The sequence below is a fragment of the Sceloporus occidentalis genome, unplaced genomic scaffold (genome assembly GCF_023333645.1).
Source record: "Sceloporus occidentalis isolate IW3139 unplaced genomic scaffold, rSceOcc1.0.p SCAF_14, whole genome shotgun sequence".
NCBI lineage: Eukaryota > Metazoa > Chordata > Lepidosauria > Squamata > Phrynosomatidae > Sceloporus > Sceloporus occidentalis.
This window is the reverse complement of record NW_028316994.1, coordinates 14,372,508-14,397,354: the sequence shown is the minus strand read 5'-3', so window position 1 is coordinate 14,397,354 and position 24,847 is coordinate 14,372,508. Positions and strand designations below refer to the sequence as shown.

Genomic DNA, 24,847 nt, shown 5'->3' with positions numbered 1-24,847 from the left:
GTGAGCTAAATCCCTGAGCCATTGTTTCTTGCTTGGCATGTCTTGCCTATATGAAACACTTCGGAGTTTATCATACTATAAATAATGGGATACAGTCATTTTTTGAATTAAGAGCTGGTAAAACTGCTGCCGCTGCTGCCAGGCCACTGCAACACAGGTCCCAGCCATGCCCAGCCGTTTTTACAAAGCAGCCAGCTGAGAGACACTGGGACCTGGGTTTCATGAGGGTTCCAGTTGTCCAGTGGCATCTGTGGCAATTTTTATGAGATAAAGCCACTGTTAACGCAAAAACTGACTTTATCCCATCGGGGATAAATTGACTTACTTAGAGTGTGATAATCTCCTTAGTCTCGTTTGATTAAAATATTTTTTAAAAAGTGTGTGGTGTGGAAGGAAACAGCATAGCCAGGATATAAGCAGATCAAAACTCTTCTTCCTGGCATGCTAGAATAATAAGTTTTTAAAGCTATCTTTGGTGGGATCCAGACTGCCCTAAAGTGTGCCCTCGTCATGTGCTAGGGGTTGGTCGAGGGTGCACTGCCCACATTAGCACGTGATAAGGATGTAATCATGGCGGTCTCTCGTCCACACGGGGGCCACCATGATTACGTCACACGTGTGCTGCCTCCAAACGGAGCAGAGTGCATGTGACGCCCTTGCGCCACTGCAGGGCACTTGTGGTGCCCTTTCAGCGGCGACGGTAGGAGCTCCGAAGCGGAGCTCCTTTTGCTGCGGGTATCGCTGGCTCAGCCTTTACACGGCTGCACCAGCGATACAGAAGAGAAAGGGGCCGAGCAGCCCCTATCTCTCTTTTCCAGCCGCTGTTGGGGTGTCCTTGGGGTATGAAGCCCCAAGAATACCCCTTTCCAGGCCCCGGGGAACCGGCTTTTTGCCGCTTCCCCAAGGCCTGGAAAAGCGGTGGACCAGGGCTTCAGGGGTTGCTGCTGTGGCTGCTCAGGCCCTGATCCGTCAGAGAATGGGGAGGGTGCAGGGCACCCCAAAGGGGCAGTCTGTATCCCGCAATTGATATCTCAGTCATGACAAACTGTATTTGCATTCCACAGAGTATAACCCAGTTGCAGGCTTATTCGCTCACTACTGACCAGATTCTTTTAAGGGAAGTGAGCTCCAGATGTTAAAGTTTTTTAATATGATAGCTAAAAGGAAGAAAGATGTATTGGGGCACATTATATATTTCTTTATAATCTTCTGCACTTTCAAAGCTCAAGGTACTCTGCCTAGATTGTAAACATGGAAAGTATGATTGTTGCCAGAGTTGTCATATAAATCTGAGGAAATTACTCAAGGCAAAAAAGTGTAATATGAAATGTCACACTTAAAAGGGGAATATTTTCCTTTTAAAGGAAGTCTTAAATGGCTAGATACAGACTGGCTGAACCAACCCTTTTAAGGTGACAGATGTCACAGCCAGATCACCCTCACAGTAAATTACTACATAACTTTTTCTGGCCATACTTTGATTGTAGATAGTCAAATATCTTTGTTATAGTTTTTTGTGAGTTTTTCGGGCTATGTGGCCATGTTCTAGCCGAGTTACTTCCTGATGTTTCGCCAGCATCTGTGGCTGGCATCTTCAGAGAATGCTTGCCTGGAAATATATATATTGGGTATATATATTGTGGAGATTATTGCACTAGGGTAAAACTGTTCCCCAATGCGTTCTCACGGGCGCGAGCCTGGAACGTGATGAGAACCAGAACGCTAGTTTACCACACAGCGGAACGCCGCCGTCACCGCCGGGCATTCCAAATGTGTTCCAAATGTGTTCCAGGGATACCATTTCTGGGAACGGTTCAAAACCGTTCCCAGAAATGGCGTCCCTGGAACACATTGGGAACACATTTGGAACACATTTGGAACGCCCGGCGGCGACAGCGGCGTTCCGCTGTGCGGTAAACTAGCGTTCTGGTTCTCATCACGTTCCAGGCTCGTGCCCGTGAGAACGCATTGGGGAACGCTTTTACTCTAGTGCGGTAATCTCCCAAGTGACCTGGAAATGTCAGGAAGAAACTCTTCTAGAACATGGCCACATAGCCTGAAAACCCCACAAAAAACTATGGATGCCGGCCATGAAAGCCTTCGACTTCATATCTTTGTTATACCCATATATTTAGTATACTGTTAAGTCCATTTAGATGCACATATCTGGATTTTATCTCTGACTTTTATATGTATATATATGTATTCATATGATGCTAGAATACGATGCTCTCAGTGGATGCAATACAATGTAATTTCTGTAAACATTTTATTATTATGTGCTGGTCAAGTGTCGTAATAAATTATTATTATTATGTTATTATTATGAAACAGACTGGCTGCTAAAAAAGAAAAAGATTTAGAGGCAGAGTGTATGTTTCTTTATGAAATATGTGTTCATTGTGAATTTAATATATTGTCCAAAATACAAGAAGAGGAAGGAAGGAAGGAAGGAAGGAAGGAAGGAAGGAAGGAAGGAAGGAAGGAAGGTCATCAGAGATTTTGAAAGAGTTTAAGGATATCAATTAGGAGGGAAAATGAACTATAGAATAAAGTGTATAATAAAGGGGAAATGCAACCGATTTAAGGAACACTTCAATATCTGGATCTGGATGAATACTTAAGGCCATTGACGTAAAAAAAAATTATGTGAATCACTACTTGCTAAGTCCACTTATTTCAGTCTCCACTAAGTATGACTGTTTGAATCCATGTCAAACTCAGATTTCTGTACTTTAATCCAAGCGATGTAAACATGCTTTCAAGAATGTGGCAGCGCTCAGTTTCTGTGAATCTCTCATTGCAGCACTTTGCCTAAATTTTTCCAGCAATATTTTGCCTTTCAATTTGGTGTGAAAGAAATCAACAAAAATGACTACATCTTACCTAATGGCACATTAGGCCAACACTGGATACACAAAGCTCTCAATGAAATGGGAACATGTTTCGGGACCATGAGTCTCCTTTTTACAGGAGATGGGAATCCCCCTAACTATATCTGCAAAGGAAAGTGGAAGTTAATGGCAGTCATTGGTGGTCTCTCCGCTCACAATTCCAAGCAGATGCCTCACATTTTGAATATCTATAAGATGGCCCAGGTATGTTTCTTTAGCTATATAAATAAGGTCAGTGATCTGGGTGGTTAAAGGTGATGACTCAGTTTGAGAGGAGGAAAACTGTGGTAGAAAAGCTTTCTTTTCTTTTTCTTTATAACATTTCCCTTTCTCATTGCCTCTCAGAGGGTTCATGGCAATTGCTGGTTTGCGATTTAAGGCCAAGAGAAAGCTCTAGGAGAAATAATAGTTCATTGCAACTGAAGGTGTCCTCATCATGGTTTTTATGCTTCAAATTCCTGGATCAACAATGTTTAGCAAAACTCTACTGCAGTCTGTTGCATATATCATATAGTTAGTCCTATGGTAATCTTGCCTGCCCCAAAATATAGTGCAAAGTGGTGTTTACCCTTAGCAACATTTCTTCCAGATCAAAACCATTAACCTGACCTTAATTCTTCCCAAAAATGTTAGAAGAATAATTTATACTGAGGAAAATGAGAGAGTTATTGTAAGGTCTAAATTGTCTTTCTCCTTAGCTCAGTTACGGCTCCTTTGACCCTGCATTGAAAGATAAAGCTCAGTTCCCTTCTGTCTACCGAATGATCCCAAATGAAAGGGTTCAGTATGTTGGGATTGTCAAGTTGCTGAAGCATTTTGGATGGACCTGGATTGGCCTCATTGTTTCAGATGATGACAGTGGGGAAGCATTATTGAGGACACTTGTTCCTTGGCTACTCCAGAGCAGCATTTGTTTTGACTTTAAAGAAATTATTCCAATAGTGAAAGAGAATTGGATAACATCAGAAGGAGAAACAGAGGAGGTTCATGATAAAATGACAAGAATCCATTTTATTATTTCATTGACTGATACCAATGTGATTCTTGTTCATGGGGATTCACAGTCGATGTTAGTCTTGCAACTGATTCTGCTTTTCAATGAGGTTAACAGAAAGGAGCCAATAGAGAAGGTTTGGATCATCACAGCTCAGTGGGATTTTACCTCCACATTCTACACGGATTCTTTCACCCCCAAAACTTTCAATGGCACTCTGTCCTTTGCATTACCAGCAAAAACAGTAGAAGGCTATGAACAATATCTTAGCAAAATAAACCCAACTGAAAATTATGTTGTGGGTGTCCTTTGGACTAATGCCTTTCAATGCTCTCTTCCCCAATATGATTTATATGAACCCAATAGAATCAACTGTACCGGGGAAGAGAAATTGAGCAGCCTTCCTAAATCTGTCTTTGAAATGAGGATGTCTGGTCAGAGTTACAGCATCTACAATGCTGTTTATGCCATTGCCCATGCTCTTCATGCCATGCTTTCTTCAAGATCAAAGCATAAAGGATGGGGAGATGGAGCTACATGGAACCTTCAGAACATCCAACCCTGGCAGGTAGGAAGAGTCTCTCGCCCTTCTCTAATACCCTTCTGCTCATTCTGTAATAGTCACCACTGATGTGTGTGGTCACAAATAGAAAAGGTCCTCTTTTATCCCACTTTACAATTCCCTTCTAGTTTCAGTCTTTCTTTAAAAACATCCATTTCAACAATAGTGCTGGAGAAGAAATATTTTTTGATGAGAATGGGGAGTTGGGAACTGGATATGATATCATCAGCACAGTCACCTTCCTGAATCAGTCCATCAAACATGACTAAGAAATAGGGTATAGTGCATGATACTGTATTACCAAGTACATAAGACATGAATTCCACAGATTTCACAGAAATCAAAGTGATCCCTTTCTCTGACCCTACCTTGATATTTGTTTTAACTTTCCAACTTCCTTCCAGCTTCATTCCTTCCTGAAACACATCCATTTCAACAATAGTGCTGGAGAGGAAATATTTTTTGATGAGAATGGGGAGTTGGGAACTGGATATGATATCCTCAACACAGTCACCTTCCCCAATCGGTCCATACACAGCTCTCATATTGGATGGAGTGACCCCCGGGCTCCTGAAGGGAAAGACTTCCTTATCCATCAAAATTTCCTTATGTGGAATCACAAGTTTATGCAGGTATGATTAGCTAGTATTTTTCTGATCTTGCCAGGGATATGTAAGTGCAAAGGATTCCCATTGAACAGATCCACGAGAATCCTTTGAAATCCATAAACACCTGGACAATTTCAACAGTAAAGAAGAAACCTTAAAATAAACAAAGGGGCTGTACAGCCTTGCCCAAAAGGGATGAGTCTGTGCTGCCCCTGGAAGCACAGGATTGGGGCCACAGTAACCGCACGTGCAGCCCTGTGGCCCCAATCTGGCATTTTTCCAGGCCAAAGAGAAGCGGCAAAATGCCACTTGTCTTTGGCCCAGAAAAGGGGTGCCCTTGCTGCTTCATGCCCACCAGCACTCCGTTGGTGCAGGCATGTCATTGCCATGCCAGCGATGCATGTGCAGAAAGGAGCTGTGAAACACAGCTCCTTTCCGCACTGCTGATAAGGCTTCATATGCGCCCTCCAGCAGTGCGGTGACATGTTCTGTGCAACATGTCCTGTGGATGCGCCACACAGGACATGTCATGGATGCGTGCCCTGTGTGGAAGGGGCAGCGCAATCATGGCGGCACCCACAAGTAGTAGGGTTAGGGAGCGTGCGGTAACAGTGCCCTCTCTAACCCTAGTATCGGCACCAGCATGGTGCTTTTGGCCCGTCTGTCTCAGGCTAAAGTTTGGCTACCAAGGGCTCAAACTCGACTCAGGCTTGTATCCTTCTGAAGTCACTAAAATGTGTACCCAGTTTGCTGGTGGCAATTAGCTTACACATTGTAAACTGCTTAGGGAGTGCTTGAGTGCACTGATAAGCAGATTGAAATGTACTTGCTATTGCTATTGCTACCAGTCTTGCAAAACACCAAAATCAAGACCTAGAAAATGCAAGTGAAAACCACCCTGGGTGAGGGGAATTCCCAACAGAGAATGGATTATTAAGTAAATAGACACCCTGTAGACCTTGCTATTCAATAACAGAACAATACACAAATTGGCCTTCGACTTCACTGATAAGAGATTTTCCCAGAACCGGGATAAGAGAAAAATAGGTGGTCTCCCCCAATACATTTCCCTGTGTTTTTTACACAGAAGCCTCCCCAATCCAGATGTGTTGAGGTTTGCCATCCTGGACAGAGCAAGACCATGCATGAGGGCAAAGAGATTTGTTGTTATGACTGTCCACAGTGTCCTGAAGGAATGATTTCAAACCAGATAGGTAAGCTGAGAGAGTACCCTGTATATTTTCAAGCAGTGGATGCTTGAATTCATGGACAAAATATCCATGGATGTGAGCAACGATATAACATTTAGTATACACACACATACATATAACTACATGAAGACCCTTCCTACATCTTAACTGCTATTACCCTGGCTTTGGATCAAGAGAAGAACTGGCGGTACCTGGTGAACTTGATCCCCTTCCCCACTGTCATTCTCTTCACTTTTTGTTTCATGTCTTTTTAGAGTGTCATCTTGAAGGCATGGAACTGTGAAATTAGCAATCTGTAAATCACTCTGAGAGCATTTGTGGCTAAACAGCAGGGTATAAATACTCTACATGAATAATTAATAAACTAAGTAGTAGAGTGGACCTTTGTTATATGCTGGGGTTTGGTTCCAAGATCCCCCATGGATAACAAAATATGTAGACGCTGAAGTCCCTTTAAATATAATGACATAGCAAAATTATGTCCCTTATAAAAAAATGGAAAATCAAAGTTTGATATTTGAAATGTATACATTCTTTGAACATTTTCAAACCAGGAATGCTTGAATCAGTGTATAAAATATCCATGTATAAGAAGGGCCGACTGTACTCCATTACATTAAAAAAATAGTGGAGAATATTGGGCACTCTCAGTTACTTGGAAATGTAGGGTTTTTTTTTTATTATCAAAAAATACTATCTTTGCTTCTTCCAGATGCAGAAAAGTGCAACAAGTGCCCGGATGATCAGCATCCAAACAAGAATCGAGATCAGTGCATTCCCAAATATGTAAACTACATGTCTTTTGAAGAGCCTTTGGGAATTGTTTTGGTTTCTATGGTTCTTTTCTTTGCTCTGATGACCCTTGTGATAACATGGAGCTTCTTTCAGCACAAGAATACTCCCATCATTAAAGCCAATAACTGGGCCATTACTTGTATCCTCCTCTTCTCTTTGCTCCTTTGCTTTCTTTGCTCTTTGCTCTTCATTGGCAAGCCTGGGGTTATCATTTGCATTCTACGACAAACATTGTTTGCCATTGTTTTTTCTATTGCTGTTTCTTCAGTTTTGGCCAAAACTCTGACAGTAGTTCTAGCCTTCATGGCTACTAGGCCAGGAAACAGGATGAGAAAATGGTTAGGAAAGCATTTGACAGTCTCAGTCATTCTTCTTGCATCTCTCATTCAAACTTTCATTTGTGCCTTTGGGCTGGCCACCTCTCCCCCATTCCCAGAATGGGACATGCACTCCCAGATGGGAGAGATCCTAATGCAATGCAATGAAGGCTCAGATGTCATGTTCTATATTGTCCTTGGTTACATGGGACTTCTGGCCATCATCAGCTTCACTATTGCTTTCTTTGCCAGGAAGTTGCCTGATACTTTTAATGAAGCCAAGCTGATCACCTTCAGCATGTTGGTCTTTTGCAGTGTTTGGGTGTCTTTTGTCCCCACTTACCTGAGCACCAAAGGGAAATACATGGTGGCTGTGGAGATCTTCTCCATCTTGGCCTCTAGCTCTGCATTGCTTGGTTTCATTTTTATCCCTAAGTTCTACATTGTTTTACTGAGACCTGAGCTCAATTCCAGGGATCAGCTGAAAAGGAGAAAAAAATCCTAAGACTAACTGCTTTCTTCCTTCTTTCCCTTTCCTTCTTTAGTGCATGTATTTCAGTTAAGCACCTAAGTCCATAGATGGTCCATGTTCCCAATTCATTTGGCTAAGTCTCTCTCTCTCTCTTCTATACTTAGAGAAATAATATGAAATGATGCTATTGAATTTTCATATCACTTCATAATTGACCCATTTTTCTTTTGGAAATATAACAGTCATTTTTGAAGTTTGTTAAGAAGTGTAAAAAAAGAAAAGAAAAATTTACCACTTTAAAAAATGACAGACATTATTAAATACTAAAAAAAAAAAAACCAGTTGCAGGATTACTTAGAATTGTTTTAGTGTAGGTTTTTTTTTAACAACTGTTATTTATTGTGTTTTTAAACTCTTGTGTCAAATATCTTTTAGCTTTGCTTTTTTGCAATCTCTGTTTAAACCACCTTGAGTTATGTGCCATCCCAAATGTGGGGTATGAATAAAATAAAATAAAATAAAAAGTTATAAATATTTTTTCTTCAACTACTCTTGTTGTTGCAATATTTATTTGTATTCCATTTCTCCCCAAAAACAGGCTCAGAGCAGCTTACAATTTAAAAGAACAGCACAATTAAAATAGTGAAAGTCTCAGAAGCTGACAGCAACTCACCACAAGAGAGATATCATGCAGCATCTGAGAAAGTTGATGCACTGTGAAACATTTCTCCTGCCATGAACTTTGACTGTCAATAAACTGGAAGATAAGCCTATGTACGAGTTTTGATGAAGGCAAAGCATTTGCTTCATCCAAGAGTGATTCAAAGTTCACATTAACAATCCTTTTGCTGTAGACAGCACAATCTAAAGGACTCTCAAGGCCAACATCAAGCCTGCATCACCAGTAGCTTTTGCCATGCAAAAATACACAGGCTATCTTGGCCAAGAAGAAATGTCTGTGGTTTTGTCTAGTATTCCAGTAGGAACCAACTACTTGAGGCAAATAATCGAACAGATCAGTCATCATCTGCTCTATTGTTCTCCTTCGATGATCCACTGACAGCAAAGAGTACCTGTTCGATAGTACACTCTACGTCTGGAACATGGGAAAAATCTTGCATCACCTGCTGAGCATCACTAACTCAATGGCCCAATCTTTTACTTACAGATATAGGCAGCATTAATATTTAGCTGTTTGAGAAAAATTAGTGAAAAAAGAATTCCACATGGTTCCTTTAAAATGTTCTTATCTTAAGCGGCTAACCATGGCCCTCTTCAGATGGGCCTAAAAGGCACCCCCATCATGTGCTAGGGGTTGGCTGAGGGCACACCGCCCATAATGGCCTCACCCCTAGCACGTGACGGGGGCATCAAAATGGCAGCGCCTTTTACATATGGGTGCCGCCTTTTTGACACGATGGACGCCTAGTGTCCGCACATCCCGGCATCATTGTGATGCCACAAGTGCACCATTGGCACATTGTGGCATCACAATCATGCCGCAGAAAGAATCCACTTTTTGCAGATTCTTTTTGCTGCATGAGGGAGCCGCTCAGTTTGTCTGCTACGGCTCCCTCGCGCAGCAAAACAAGGCATGGATAGACTGCCCTTTTTGGGTGGTCTGTATCCTGCCCATGGTTGCCTTTAATTTGTACAGTTTTCAAAGTTCAAATTCTACAGTAAAGGGGTGTCTTCTAAGTTCCCAGATTGGAGAACTTGACTTTCTGATAGTCAAGTATTAATTTTGCTATACATGTAAAAATTTTATTTTCTCAGTGTGGCTCACAATATCAAACTAACTGGAAGTACAAAAATTAAGAGTGCATTGGGAGAAATGAATGGACCTTCCAGTGATGTTTCAGATTTATGAATTTTTGATTCTGAGATAGACTCAAAGTTAGATTGCATTCATGCTTCTCTTGGCTCAATCCAGCTTCAGAGAAGATGGTCATAATCACTAGAATGCCCAAGTACAACATTCTGAAGTTTATTCAGGCTGATGGAATTGCTTTTTGGCTCTGTAAAATTTGTTTTACTACAGTGACACATCCAGAATGTCTCCATTTTCTGGTCTATAGTTACTAAAAATTGCTGTATGTATGTAAAGTATATCATTTTAAACCTTTTCCCCCCAATTTTGCATGTCAGATTTTTTTTTAAGGTGTTGGTTCCTCTTGTAGAAGAGGAGAGGTGTAATAAACATGTCTAAAATAATAAAAATAAAATAATAAAAAGTTAATAGGACATTTTAAAACAATACACCACCCCAGCCCATTCTTTAGTTTCTGTTTTAAAATAAAATAAAAAGGTATTATCCTGCCAAAAGAAGGTCAAAGAGAAAGCCATTCACGCCTCCTTGGGAAGGGAGTTCCAGAGTCTAGGGGAAGCCACTGAGAAGGTCCTCTCTCACATCCTCACCAACCATGCTTGTGATGGTGGTGGGGCTGAGAGAAGGGACTCTCCTGATGATCCCAGAGCCCAGGCCAGTACATACAAGGTGATACAGTCTGCCAAATAGCCTAGACCACATATAGAGCTTGATAGACCTATCAATTGGCCCTTTGAATTGTGTCTAGAAACAAACTGGAAGCCAGTAAAGCTGTTTCAAAAGGAGCCTTGTGTGGTCTCTGTAACCTGCCCCAGTTAACAGTTTGGCAACAACTCTTTGGACCAGCTGAAGTTTCTGACCAGTCTTCAAAGGCAGCCCCAAGCAGAGCATGTTACAGTAGTCGAAGGCATGTACCACTATGGCTACATCCAGGATGTCAAGGAATGGGTGCAGTTGGAGAACAAGTTTCGGAGCACAAGCTTTTGAGAACTTTTTCTGGTTGTTTCTAGACAGAAATTCCTTAATAAAGCAGAAAGCCATCCTGGAATCCAGCAATTATTTATGAAATTCTCCCCCCTTTGTTGTTTGTAGCAACTTACTTGCTTTAGGTTTGCTTCAGACTTTATTCAAAGCTGCTGAAATGGTGTTTTCTTGAATTGATTGAAATTGCTTTGGACCAGCCTGATCTGAAAAAGCCCAAGTGAGGCAAGATTGACTGGGGGGCCATTTAGACTACCTTTTGTACTGAATTGTAACCTGGATTAAAAGTGGGAAGTTCCCATGGGCACCAGTTTAAACACATCAGAATTAGGGTCTTACACACTCGATTCTGGGCAAATCCCCCTTAGAGCGATTTCCCCCAAAGTGGATTATTTACCGTTTCTTTTTGGAAAATCTGTTTCTTCCCTGCTGCTGGCAAATGTTAACTTGGTCCCGGTCATGATCGGGTCAAGTTCAGGGGAGGGATTTAGATCAGTGGGTGGGCAGTGGGAGGAACATGCCTTCCCTCTCACACCGGTCTCTTGACGTGTGGCATTTTTTAAAATTTCTGTATGTGTGACAGAATGTGCAAATGCTTGTGGAAGATAATTCACAGGGAAGGATAGATGGCATTTTGGGGTGGAAAATGGAGGCAGGGCAAGGAGATCCAAAGAGGAGGGAAGGATAGATGGCATTTTGGGGTGGAAAACGGAGGCAGGGCAAGGAGATCCAAAGAGGAGGGAAGGATAGATGGCATTTTGGGGTGGAAAACAGAGGCACAGCAAGAGGACTGGGAGTCACGCTCTCTCAGCCTCAGGGGAAGGAAATGGCAAATCTCCTCGGGACCAATCTTGCCAAGAGAACCCCAGGATAGGGTTGCCATAATATGAAATGACCCAAAGGCACACAACACACACACACACTCCTGGAGGTTTTTAAATTTGACAAGTTGACAGAATATGGAAACATTGCTGCTACATTTTTTTTAAAAAGGAGGGGGGAAAACACTCATGCCTTTGGCAAATGGCTGCATGACATGTCATGGAAGTGAATTTGACTGACAACAAGGAGGCTCCATCTTGAAGTGCTCCTTCTGTCAATGTGAACATCAGCGGGGTAAATTGCACCTGAGACATTAGATTGGGGCAAAGGTTAGTAAGAACTTCTTCTCGGGGAGATTCGGTACCAGCTTAGCGAATCTGGACCAGATCTACCCAGGGCAAATGTGACAGTGAGAATGGGGCCTGGAGTTGCTTACAAAAAATAGGGAGAAAATCTCAGATCACACACCCTGCTTCTATGTAGTGTCATGTCCCAGAATAGGGTGGGCATGTCAAAACAGCACAAGGTAAGGTTTAGCTCAGAGTAGGGAAGTTTGCAATGTGACATGACAGCCACTTTTTTAATCTGAAATATGGCATGCCACATGGCTATTATCTGCTGCTACAAATCTTGTCCATGAATGGAAAGGTGCAAATTGTGAGAAGAGATTCCACCTATGCCTTAGGAAGAATTTCCTGATAGTAAGAGCTTTTTAATATTGGAATGAATTGTGTTGGAAGTGGAAGCCTGTAAAATTAAAGTCTGGATAGATATCTCTTAGGAGTTCCTTACTTATATACTCTTGCATGGCTGGAGTGGGATGTGGCATTAGATGGCCCTTGGGATCCACTTTGACTCTTTTTTTTAATGAAATGAAAAACTACTACACATATTATTTTATTTTGCCCAACATGAAAATGTTCTCAGCATCTATGGGATCTTTTTCCTCTTATTCTTTCTCCATAACATGAACCTATTCTGAAAGTCACTCTCAGTACTCAGCACATGTACATTCACAGGACCACTGGTCAGGAGTTCTTGGGTTGGATCCAGATGCAATGAAAGAATGTCCCAACAATTTCATTGGCCTAGTTGCAATCTGACTAAGTCTGGATCCATCCTACAGATGGGATACAATTGTATATGTTTTCTTTAATCTGGCTGCTAGCTGAGAAGACTAGCAAGGTAATTATCATAATCATTGATTTGGAGTAATTGTAGCCCAAGGTGATCAAGAAGCCAATAACACAAATGACTCTACCACCAAGGATTCTTGACTCATCATGCTTACCTATAAAGAGTCACTTCAAAACAGGTGGGTTGATAGAATTATTGTCGATTCCCTGAAGTCATTTATGCGAAGAATGTTGAGAAGCATGACTGGAGTCTGGGCCAGTGTTAAATTCATTTGACCATTAGAGCTTTACCAGGTGATTGAAAACACAGACAGTTATTCCATGCACCTGTCATAATGATTGCATACAGGTGTGTCTGTGGCTCAGGTTTGCTTTTAGTCAGGCAGCTGTCATGGCTTCTGCTCCTTTTACTGCTGCAGCTGCTTCCTAATACCAGCAAAAGTATAAACCCTGAGTGTGATTGGAAGACAAAGGTTGAAGATATCTTACCTGTAATTCACGAAGATATTGCAATTGGTGACTTTGTGTCTTTTGTTATTTTGGCATTGCAAGAAATTTTATTTAACAAATTTCCAGATGAGGAAATAAGTGCCTAGTAAGTAACTGTTTCATTATACAGAAAAGTCATTGGTGTAATTAACAACTTTGATTGAATGTTGTGTTGTGTCCCTGTGACAGAGTTGCTAGTCAGATCTGTTTCCTGGCAGCCAATCACAGTTCACTCAGACTATGAAAGGGGGCTGTAGAGGGAAATGGAATGTATAAAAAAGCCAGTGTATGTAAGTTAGTTGCGGGAGAGAGAAAGAGGTAAGGGGTTTCAGTATAGATCAGATAAAAATTCTGATGGGAATGGGAGTTTATTTCAGTTAATCCAGAGCAGGTGATGATTCAATTAATTTAGTCAGGTCTGTGTGGTCTTCCTAATGAGAGCGAGAGACCAGAATTGTTGTTAACTGCCCTCAAGTTGATCCTGTCCCATGGTGACCCTTTGGATGAGACATCTCCAAGACTCCCTGTCTTCCACTTAGATCCTTAAATTCATTCCCATGAATTCCTTTATAGAGTCTATCTATCTAGCATGTGGTCTTCCTCTCTTTTTACAACCCTCCACCTTTCCTAGCACTATTGTCTTTTCCAATGGCCTTCAAGGATATTTCTGGCTTGATCTGCTCTATGACCCATTTATTTGCATTTTTTGTTGTCCATGGGATCTTCAGTACTCTTTGCCAACACCACATCTTGAATGACATGATTTTCCTCCTATCTGCTTTCCTCACTGTCCAGCTCTCACATTCATACATGTTAAGAGAGAAAATAATGGTTTTTGTGATTCTAATTTTTGTGCTCAGTTGTATAACTTTACATTTTAGAGATTAGAGTACAGAGAATCAAAATGGCTGCAATTGTTATGATAATTTAACCACACTAAGTTGGAAGTAGTCTACCATCATTGAACTGATTTGGGGAAGACACTTGGTACCCAGGCTCCTATATACTTAGGAAGAATGTTAAAAGGATAAAAGCAGGGTAAGTGTTAGCGACAAGGGGCCTTATGTGGATAAGACATAAAACTAACCCCGGGCCTATGAGGAAAGTCCCATCACAATGCCTTCCAGTTATTTCTGCCCTCTAGTGACCCTGTGTGTATTGTGTGCTGTCACATCATTTCCAACTTGTGGTGATCCTATGGTTTATCATGGGATTTTCTCGGCAAGATTTGTTCAGAGGCATTTTGCCATTGTCTTCCTCTGAGGCTGAGAGAGTGTGATTTGTCCAAGACAAACCAGGGAGTTTCATGGCTTAGCTGGGATTTGAACCCTGGGTCGAGTCGTAGTCCAACATTCAAACCAGTACACTATACTGATTCTCAAGGTGACCCTAAGATGATCCTATCACAGCCTTTTCTAGGCAAGATTTCTTCAGAGGAGGCTTGCCTTTTGCCTAAAGGTGAGACTGTGACTTGCCCAAGGTCACCCAATAGACTTCCATGTCTGAATGGAGATTCAAATCTGGGTCCCAAGAATTCTAGTCCAGTGCTTAAACCACTACAACATTCTGGCTGTCATGTATGCTTCTGTAAACAGAGAGGAGTTTCTTCACCTTTTTAAAACACCTGTAACTAAGCTTCTGGTGGATAGTTTGATTTTTGAAACTTGTTGGTGTCTGCATACAATCCATCCCAAGCAGTATGTGGAAAGGTCAGATATGGTGAGCATTGTAGTTCATCAGAATTGGTAACTTAAGTAAGTTAAAGAGAAAACTTCAAGGGTTGGATATTTGTGTGTACATAAAGACATTGAAAGGGATGACAATTATGTCAGTCATAACTTGCTAAGTCTACTAATGTCATTCAGTCTCCACTAAGTATGACTATCTTTGAATCCAGTTGAAAGTCATATATGTGCACATTAATCCAGGTGGTGCAAGTCTGTTCCCAAACATTCAGACTGTGTGAACATCTCATTGCAGCATTGTGCCTAAATTTATCCAGCAGTATTTTGCATTTGAATTTGCTCTTAATGAAATAAACAAAAATATGTATCTATTATCCAATGCCACATTGGGTGGACTGACAGCTCAAAAGGCTTACAATGAAATGGGAACATGTTCTGGGACTATGGGCCTCCTTTTCATGGGAGATGGGAATCCTCCCAACTATCTCTGCAACAGGAAGTACAAGCTGATGGCCATCATTGGTGGGCTCTCCTCCCACAATTCCAAGCAAATGCCTCACATCTTGAATATCTATAAGATGGCACAGGTATGTTTCTTCAACTCCAACCTCTGTTATTGGTCAGAGTGAAAACCTTCACTCACTTGTCTCAGAAAAAATATCTTGGATTGGATGAGGGAAAACAAATTGAAGTTGAATCCTGACAAAACAGAGGTACTTACGGTATCGTCTCTGAACCCAGGCATCGGGATACAACCTCCAGTCCTAGAAGGGGTCACACTCTCCTCAAAGTACTGTGTTCGCAGTCTGAGGGTGTTCCTAGATTTGTCGCTTCACATGGCAAGTCAGGTGAATGCGACGGTCAGGAGTGCCTGTTATCAGCTCTGGCTGATACGCCAGCTGCGCCCTTTCCTGGAAGTCAGGGACCATGAGACTGTAGTACATGCACTAGTAACATCACGCCTTGATTTTTGCAATGCACTCTACATGGGGCTACCCTTGTGCTTGGTCTGGAAACTTCAATTAGTTCAGAACATGCCAGCCAGACTGGTCTCTGGTACATCCAGAAGAGACCATATAACACTGATCCTAAGATCACTTCACTGGCTGCCCATCAGTTTCCGGGCCCAGTACAAGGTGTTGGTTATTACCTTTAAAGCCCTAAATGGCTTGGGTCCCACCTATCTTCAGGACTGTCTCCTTCCATATAATCCTCCCTGCATACTTAGATCCTTCAGGGAAAAATCTGTTACAGCCTTGTAAAACAAGGCTGTCTGCGACCTCCCAGAGGACCTTCTCAGCTGTTGCTCCCAGACTGTGGAATGACCTGCCGGATGAGATCCGTCATATTACCACTCTAAACAGCTTTAAAAAAGCTATAAAGACAGATCTCTTTTGGCAGGCCTTTCCTGAATAGTCCCCTGGCCATCAGGAGGAAAATCAAATGCCGACCTCTGACTTCACCACAGATTATTGAATTGTTTTTAAAAGTATGTTTTAAATTTCACATTGTTTAATTGTATTTTAAGGGGGGTGGGTGGGTTGGGGCTTGGGGTTGTATATTTTAACCTTGTAAGCCGGCCCGATTGCATTGTGTAGAGAGGCAGGATATAAATAAATTTTATTATTATTATTATTATTATTATTATTATTATATTTTAACACAGATTGAAAATAAATTTCCCTACCAGGCAGACAGGTTTGAGCCATTTTTGACTTGCATTACAAATGAGACAGGGGAAATGAGAGACATTGTTGTAGAAAAGTTTTCTTTTCCTTTTAGTTGTGGCATCTTTATACCAAGTTGATTCCACAGGGTTGATGAGAACTAAAGTGAGGACAAAACTTTTATTTGGTAAATTAAAGCCTGCAAACAACCCAGAGACAGTGAAATGTTATTGCAATTGAAACTCTTCATGCCATGATATCTCTACTTAATTTCTGGAGCCAAAATGTTGTAGAATACTGTACTATGGTCTCTTACACAAATCATATAGTTAGCCCTAAGCAATTTCTGTCTCTCCTAGAATATAGTGCTGGATGGCTAATCTTATCAGTAACATTTCTTGCACATCAAAGCCATTACATCCACTTCTGCTTTGACAGATATTTTAGGAGAGCAGAGTCATTAAACCATAGAATCATACATTTTGAAGGTATCTCATGGGCCACTGAGCCCAACCATATGCTCAGTGTAGAAACTCCAGCTTAAACATCCCCAGATATTAGCAGTCTAGACTCTTTACAAATAATTTATATTGCAGAAAAATAAGGTTTTATGTTGACCCTAAAAAGAAAATTGTCTTTCTCCTTAGTTCAGTTATGACTCATTTGACCCTGCATTAAAAGATAAAGCTCAGTTTCCTTCTGTCTACCGAATGATTCCAAATGAAAGTATTCAACATTTTGCGATTCTAAAACTGCTGAAGCATTTTGGATGGACCTGGATTGGCCTCATTGTTTCAGATGATGACAATGGAGAAATGTTATTGAGGACTTTGATTCCTCAGCTACTCCAGAGTAGCATTTGTTTAGCTTTCAAGGAAATTATTCCAACAATGAAACAGCACTGGGCAGGATATATAGAAGACAAAATACCTTACAATTATAAATTATCAAGAATGCATTTGATACTTTCATCAGCTGATACAGATGTGATTCTTGTTCATGGGGATTCTCGATCTATGGAGGGCTTGCGGGTGATTCTATATTTCAATGAGTTTGTTGAAACGAAGCCAACAGAGAAGATTTGGATCATCACAGCTCAGTGGGATTTTGCATCCACAATCTTAAACAAATTTTTCACCCCCAGATCCTTCAATGGCACCCTGTCCTTTGCACTGCCCACAAAAGAGGTAGAAGGCTATCTAGAATATCTAAACACAATAAATCCAAGGGAAAATTATGTTGCAACTATCCTTTGGGCCAATGCCTTTCTATGCTCATTTCCCCAATATAGCACTAATATCCACAGTCTCAATGCAACCAACTGTACTGGGGAGGAGAAACTGAGCAGCCTACCTGAATCTGTCTTTGAAATGAGAATGACTGGTCAGAGTTACAGTATCTACAATGCTGTTTATGCCATCGCACATGCTCTTCATGCCATGCTTTCTTCAAGATCAAAGCATGAAGCATGGGGAGATAGAAGGACACAGGATTGTCAGAAAATCCAGCCCTGGCAGGTAGGAAGAGTCTCTTGACCTTCATTAATTCTCTTTTGCCTACTGTTGTAACAATCCCACCTATTTGCAATGGCATCACTAAGTGGAGGGTGCAGCCCTAGGAGCACTAGTGTCACCTAAGGAAAGGGTGACACACTACTCCTCTAACATCTGCCTTGGGGCAGAAACAGGCTTTGGTATTATCCTAAGTCCCTTTAAAATGATAAAGAGATGATGGAAGTGGGGCTCCTGTTCTTAAGTTTAACATTTTAACATTTTGGAAAACAAATTCAAAAATTTCTTTAAAGACATCACATTTTACCAAATTTTCCCTTCAACCACATGAAGCTATGTACATATATATGTAAATGCATTTATGCTGTGCATATGCTATTGTAGTTTAAAAGTATAATTTTAATTCTGCTGGTTGTTTATCTCATAGCTATTATAATCACATTTGGTAATATACAGGAATTATGGTTAATGAGTAACATTAGTACAAAAAGCATTACTAAGGATTCTGTACTAAGGAAGAGATCAATGGGGATGTGTGACACCAAACCTAGTGATGCCATTGCCTTTCTGTATGGTTACAAAAAAGCCCACCTGGCTCTGATGCCTGAGTGCTGGAACAAGATCTTCCTTGGCAACTAGGAGACTGGAGAATCAACCTTCCTACAGATCTTCACAGCTCAAGTATTTCCAATGGACTGTTTTCTCTAGATGGGGATACCTAGAGCTTTCAGACCCCTTTCTCTGCTCTATTCACCTTCCTGGTATTTGTGCAAGATGTTAGGAATTTTCTTATATACAAGGAAACTTCACCATTGTGTGCATGACATTGCCAGGTAGATAAGACACATGGTACACAAATTGTACAGAAATTAAAGCGACCCCTTTCTCTACCTTTGCTCTGAATTGGCTTTTCATTTAACTCCCTTCTAGCTTCATCCCTTTCTGAAACACATTCGTTTCAACAATAGTGCTGGAGAGGAAATATTTTTTGATGAGAATGGGGAGCTGGGAACTGGATATGATATCATCAACACTGTCACCTTCCCCAATCGATCCATGCATAGAGTTCATATTGGAAGATCTGACCCACAGGCTCCTTATGGGAAAGACTTCATTATCTATCAAAACTCAATTTTGTGGAACCACAATTTTATTCAGGTATGATTAGCTACTGTTTTCCTGATTTGTCAGGGACATTCCTATTGTTGGACAGATTAATGAGAATCCACAGATGGAGTCATTTAAAAAATTCATGAGGTAGGAAAGATGTTTCAGCAGATGAGATGCAAAGTGAAAAATCCTAAAAGTTAAGTATGTTATCGTTTGCAATATTATCAAATTCAGCAGAATAGAGGTAAGAGAAAAATAGGTGGCCTCCCCCTAAACACATGTTTCCTCCATTTATTTATAGAAGCCTCCCAGATCCAGATGTGTTGAGGCTTGCCAACCTGGGCAGAGCAAGACCATGCATGAGGGGAGAGAGATCTGTTGTTATAACTGTCCACAGTGTCCTGAAGGAATGGTTTCAAATCAGACAGGTAAGTTTTAGAAAGCCTCCTGAAAAGGAGAGAACATTTGACATACTTGTGAAAGAAATCATTTTGTTTTAAACAAAACAAACAAGCTTCGTTTATATACCACTTCATACCACCCAAGCAGTGTCTAAGCGGTTTACAACTGTAACCTAATTTGCCCTCAACAATCTGGGTACTCATTTTAGCAACATTGGAAGGATGCAAGCCTGAGTCAAGCTTGGGCCCCTTTTCTGGTCTTGAACTCTCAACCTTATGGTTTTGAGTGAGTGGTTGCAGTACAGGCATTTAACCACTGTGCCACCAGGGGTCTTCTTTTGAACTTTTTTCTTTGATGAGGAGGGCTGGAAGCATTAAATTTGATGTACTGATATTAGTTGAAGCTTTTACTGGAAACACTGAAGATAATAATAAATAAGAATAAAAGCTTTATTTTTGCTCTGCTTCTCTGTCAGAGACAATTGAGGTGGCTTACAATTAAAACAAGAACATACATACCCCATATCCTCAACATTCCCTCCCTGTATAATGGTTTGAGTGTTGGACTGTGACCAGGATTCACTTCCCAGTTTGGTCGTGGAAACCCACTGGGTGACCTTGGTAAAGTCACGTGCTCTCATTAGCAAGCACATTTCTATACCACTTATCAGTGAACTAGCACTCCCTAAGTCAGGGGTAGGCAACCTTTTTGAGCCGGGGGCCGGGTTGCTGTCCCTCAGACAACTGGGGGGCTGAAGCTGGGGGATGGAGCTTCCACCCTCCGGGGGTGGGGCCACGTGCTTGGGGTGGAGCTTCCACTGTCCAGGGGCGGGGCCGCATGCTCTGCCCCCAGAGTGGTGGTGGTGGTGGTGGTGGTGATGATGATGATGATGATGATGATAATAATAATAATAATAATAATAATAATAATAGTTCCCAGCATGGAAACTACTACAAAGCAATTTTTTAAAAAAGGGAGAAAGCATGCACTGTCTCAACCCAGAAAGGCACAAGGTGCTGAGAGGGGATTTTGCACAAAGAACACCAAGGGCAAGTTAATAATAATAATAATAATAATAATAATAATAGTTACAAGCATGGAAACTACTAAAATGCAATTCAAAATAAAAGGCAGAAAGCATGCACACTGTCTCAACCCAGGAAGGCACAAGGTGCCGAGAGGGGATTTTGCACAAAGAACACCAAGGGCAAGTAAATAATAATAATAATAATAATAATAATAATAATAATAATAGTTACAAGCATGGAAACTACTAAAATGCAATTCAAAATAAAAGGCAGAAAGCATGCACACTGTCTCAACCCAGGAAGGCACAAGGTGCTGAGAGGGGATTTTGCACAAAGAACACCAAGGGCTCCTTCCCGGCTTCTGAGGACCCCGGGGGCCCTAAGAGGCCGGGAAGGAGGAGGGGGACACCCGCGCGGGCGTCCTAGCCTGCTCCTTCCAGGCTTCTGAGGGCCCCGGGGGCCCTGAGAGGCCGGGAAGGAGGAGGGGGACACCCGCGCGGGCGTCCTAGCCTGCTCCTTCCAGGCTTCTGAGGGCCCCGGGGGCCCTGAGAGGCCGGGAAGGAGGAGGGGGACACCCATGCGGGCGTCCTAGCCTGCTTCTGAGGGGCCCCAGCGATCGCAACAGGCCTCTCAGAGGCCCGCTGCTGCTGTCGGAGCCCTGTTTGAGGCCTCTGGTGGCCGCAGCGGGCCTCCTGGAGGCCGAAGTCTCGCACAACCTTTTCTGAGGTCGCGCGAGACTTTGCCTCTGGGCGCTGCCATTTTTCACCCAAAATGGTGGTGAAGTCTCGCGTGACCTCAGGGAATGTCGCATGAGACATCGCCGCCATTTGGGGTGAAAAAATGGCGGCGCCCAGAGCGGCAAAAAGCCACAATCGGCGGCGGCAGGAACAGCAGCCAGGGGCCGGCTAGAAGGCCTCCGCAGGCCGCATCCGGCCCGCGGGCCAGAGGTTGCCAACCCCTGCCCTAAGTAATTTACAGTGGGTAAGCCAATTGCCCCCAACAAGCTGCGCACTCATTTTAGCAACCTACGCAAGGATGAAAGGATGAGTCGACCTTGGAGCACTCCAGGATTGAATTTACAATGTTGTGGCTGCAGTACTGGCATTTAACCACTGTGCCACCAGGGTTCTCAGCCTCAGGCAACCTCCTCTGACCAGTCATGCCAAGAAAATCCAATGATAGGTTCTCCTTAGGGTCACTATAAGTCAGAGGCGACTTGAAGTCACACAACAACAACAATAACAAACAGCAGAACGTCATCCCATCCACCAAGGCTTTTAGCAGAAAGAAAAATTGGGAGAAGCCAGAACTTGCCTGGGTCACCTTCCAGATCTATGCTTGATGTCATGCTAATAAAAGAATCATCATGTCCTGCTCCACAATTGTGACGCCCACCACAACATCAATGAATATGATTGGATTCACTTTGGAACACAAACAATTTGAAGTGCACTTCAAGAATCGTGTGTATAAATGATTTTCTTGAATGTTTGATGCATCATTCCATGCCAGAATATTGCCAATTCCTGACTCATATTAATGCAGGGTGATGTTTTTTTTTATTATTTAAATAATGCTATGATTGCTTCTTCCAGATGCAGAAAAGTGCAACATGTGCCCAGATGATCAGCATCCAAACAAGAATCGAGATCACTGCATCCCCAAATATGTAAATTACCTGTCAATTGAAGAACCTTTGGGAATGGTTTTGGTTTCGCTGGTTCTTTCCTTTTCCTTGATGACACTTGTGATGATGTGGATCTTCTTTCAGCACAAGAACACTCCTATCATTAAAGCCAATAACTGGACTATTACCTGTATCCTCCTCTTTTCTTTGCTTCTTTGCTTTCTTTGCTCTTTCCTCTTCATTGGCAAGCCTGGGGTTATGTCTTGCATTCTACGACAAACATTGTTTGCCATTGTTTTTTCTATTGCTGTTTCTTCAGTTTTGGCCAAAACCCTCACAGTGGTTCTGGCCTTCATGGCTACCAAACCAGGAAACAGGATGAGAAAATGGTTAGGAAATCATTTGGCAGTCTCAGTCATTATTCTTGCAACTCTGACTCAAACTCTCATTTGTGTCATATGGCTGGTCATCTCTCCTCCATTCCCAGAATGGGACATGCAATCTCATGTGAATCATATCATAGTGCAATGCAATGAAGGCTCAGATGTGATGTTCTACATTGTCCTCAGCTACATGGGACTTCTGGCCTTTATCAGCTTCACTGTTGCTTTCGTTGCCAGGAAGTTGCCTGATACTTTCAATGAAGCCAAGCTGATCACCTTCAGCATGTTGGTCTTTTGCAGTGTTTGGGTGTCTTTTGTCCCCACTTACCTGAGCACCAAAGGGAAATACATGGTGGCTGTGGAGATCTTCTCCATCGTGGCCTCTAGTTCTGGATTGCTGGGTTTCATTTTTCTGCCTAAGCTCTATATTATTTTACTGAGACCTGAGCTCAATACCAGGGACCAGCTGGTGAGGAAAAAGAATCCTGCTACTTACTGATTTCCTCCTTCTTTCACTTCCCTTCTCTAGTGTCTCTCTTTCTGTTAAATATTATGCCCATGTAGGGCAAGATATTTACAATGGATTCAAACTATATTTGGAATGAAAAATGCTGACATAAAAGCACCGAGATTAGGCCTTTAGGAGATTTGGGGGGCAAGCAAATGGCTGTTTTACGCCACCACCTGGGTGGCTTTGGGGTGCAGTATTTTGATGCCGCACACCTGGAAGCCGCCCTGGCTGTTTACACATGGGCAGCTTCATGGTGCTCCAGCAGTGTGGCATTTACATGCCTCATACCACCAAAGCATCGTGAAGCTGGCTTTGGGCTTCAATTGGGATGGAAAAGCCGGCTTTTTGCCACTCCTTTTTTTTGGATCCAGGCACAATCATAGGCCTGTTACAGACAGCCAAAATAAAGCTGCTTCGAGTCACAGTGGAGGTATGGTGTTTCAATGATGCATGAGTCCTAAGAGTCCAGAAGTCTCACCAAAGCCATGCTCCAGCCCTAAGGACTGGAGCGTGGCTTTGGTGTGGCTTCTGGACTCTTAGGATGCATGCATCATTGAAACACCATACCTCCACTGTGACTCGAAGCAGCTTTATTTTGGCTGTCTGTAACAGGCCATAATCAGAAGAGCAAATCAAATGGAAAGCAAAGAGTACTCAATTGGTCATAACTAATTTCCTGTTAATTTCAATGGGTCTGCTCTAAGAAGTTTATCACACTGGAGGCCTCCCATGCAAAAATGGGATTTAAAGTGAAAAAGACCTAGAAAAGTGGATTTATTATCAGATGACATCTGGGTTAACTCAACATTAACCTGGACAGAAAGTTGAAAAGACATGCAAAATCACGATTGATTTTCAGGTGATGTCACTGTTCAGGTACATTAACGTGATATGAACCCGGCTATAAAGTTGACAAAATGTGATTATTTTTACTTCTGGAAAATCCCCAAAGTAAAAAGAATTGAATTTTCTAGCTGGTTTAATGTTGCGTTAAGCCTGATGTGTCTGAAAAGCAATCACACTTTTATGTGTCGTCTTAGGGTTCATTTGGGGAGGGGGATTAAATCCTATTTCTGCATGGGATGCCTGTCATGTGATAAACTCCTAGGTCTGATTGAGTCTAGATCCAAGCCAATGATGTGATATTATTGTACATGTTTTCTTTAATGTGGCTGTTAGCTGAGAAGACTGGCAAGGTAATTATCATAATCATGGACTTGGAGTAATTGTAGCCCAAGCCTATCAAGAAGTCAAGGAACAGATGTGTCAGCCACCAAGGATCCTGTTGTCAACATGCTTATCTATAAAGAGTAATTCCAAAATAATGGGTTCCAGAGAGTTCTTGGAGGTTTATTGGAACTAGGGAGGACATTATGAAACTGGTGTCTGAGAGGCATGACTAGAATCTGGGCAAGTGTTAAATTTACTTGACCGTTACAGCTTCTCCAGGTAACTGAAAACTTAGACTGCTGGTATTCCATGCACCTGTCCTAATGATTGTATACAGGCGTGTCTGGGTCCCAGTTTTGCTCTTAAGTCAGGGAGATGTCACTACTTCTGGTCCTTTTCCTGCTGCAACTGCCTCCAAATGCCAGCAAGAATGTCAACTCTGGGTGTGACTGGAAGACCAAGGTTGAAAATATCTTTCCTGTAATTCAAAAGGATATCGTCATTGGTGACTTTGTCTCTTTTGTTATGTCTGCATTACAAGAGATTTCCTTTGACAGACTTCCACATAAGGCGATAAGTGCCTTGTAAGTAATTATTTCATTATCCAGAAGGGCCCTTGGTCTAATTCATAACTGTGATTGAAT

At 42.0% G+C, this 24,847-nt stretch overlaps 2 protein-coding genes across 2 annotated transcripts; both read left to right on the top strand.

The window, feature by feature from the left end:
* The first annotated feature begins 2,954 nt into the window (after positions 1 to 2,954).
* LOC149304165 (vomeronasal type-2 receptor 26-like) lies at positions 2,955 to 7,886 on the top strand. The gene is made up of 5 exons (XM_089479700.1): positions 2,955 to 3,098; positions 3,593 to 4,456; positions 4,855 to 5,082; positions 6,149 to 6,272; positions 6,982 to 7,886. Exons 1-5 carry the CDS (start codon positions 2,955 to 2,957, stop codon positions 7,884 to 7,886), a joined length of 2,265 nt encoding a protein of 754 aa, XP_089335826.1.
* A 4,106-nt stretch (positions 7,887 to 11,992) lies between these two features.
* LOC149304164 (vomeronasal type-2 receptor 26-like) lies at positions 11,993 to 23,021 on the top strand. The gene is made up of 7 exons (XM_089479699.1): positions 11,993 to 12,010; positions 13,040 to 13,215; positions 15,090 to 15,381; positions 17,109 to 17,978; positions 18,903 to 19,130; positions 19,384 to 19,510; positions 22,108 to 23,021. Exons 1-7 carry the CDS (start codon positions 11,993 to 11,995, stop codon positions 23,019 to 23,021), a joined length of 2,625 nt encoding a protein of 874 aa, XP_089335825.1.
* Positions 23,022 to 24,847: the final 1,826 nt, after the last annotated feature.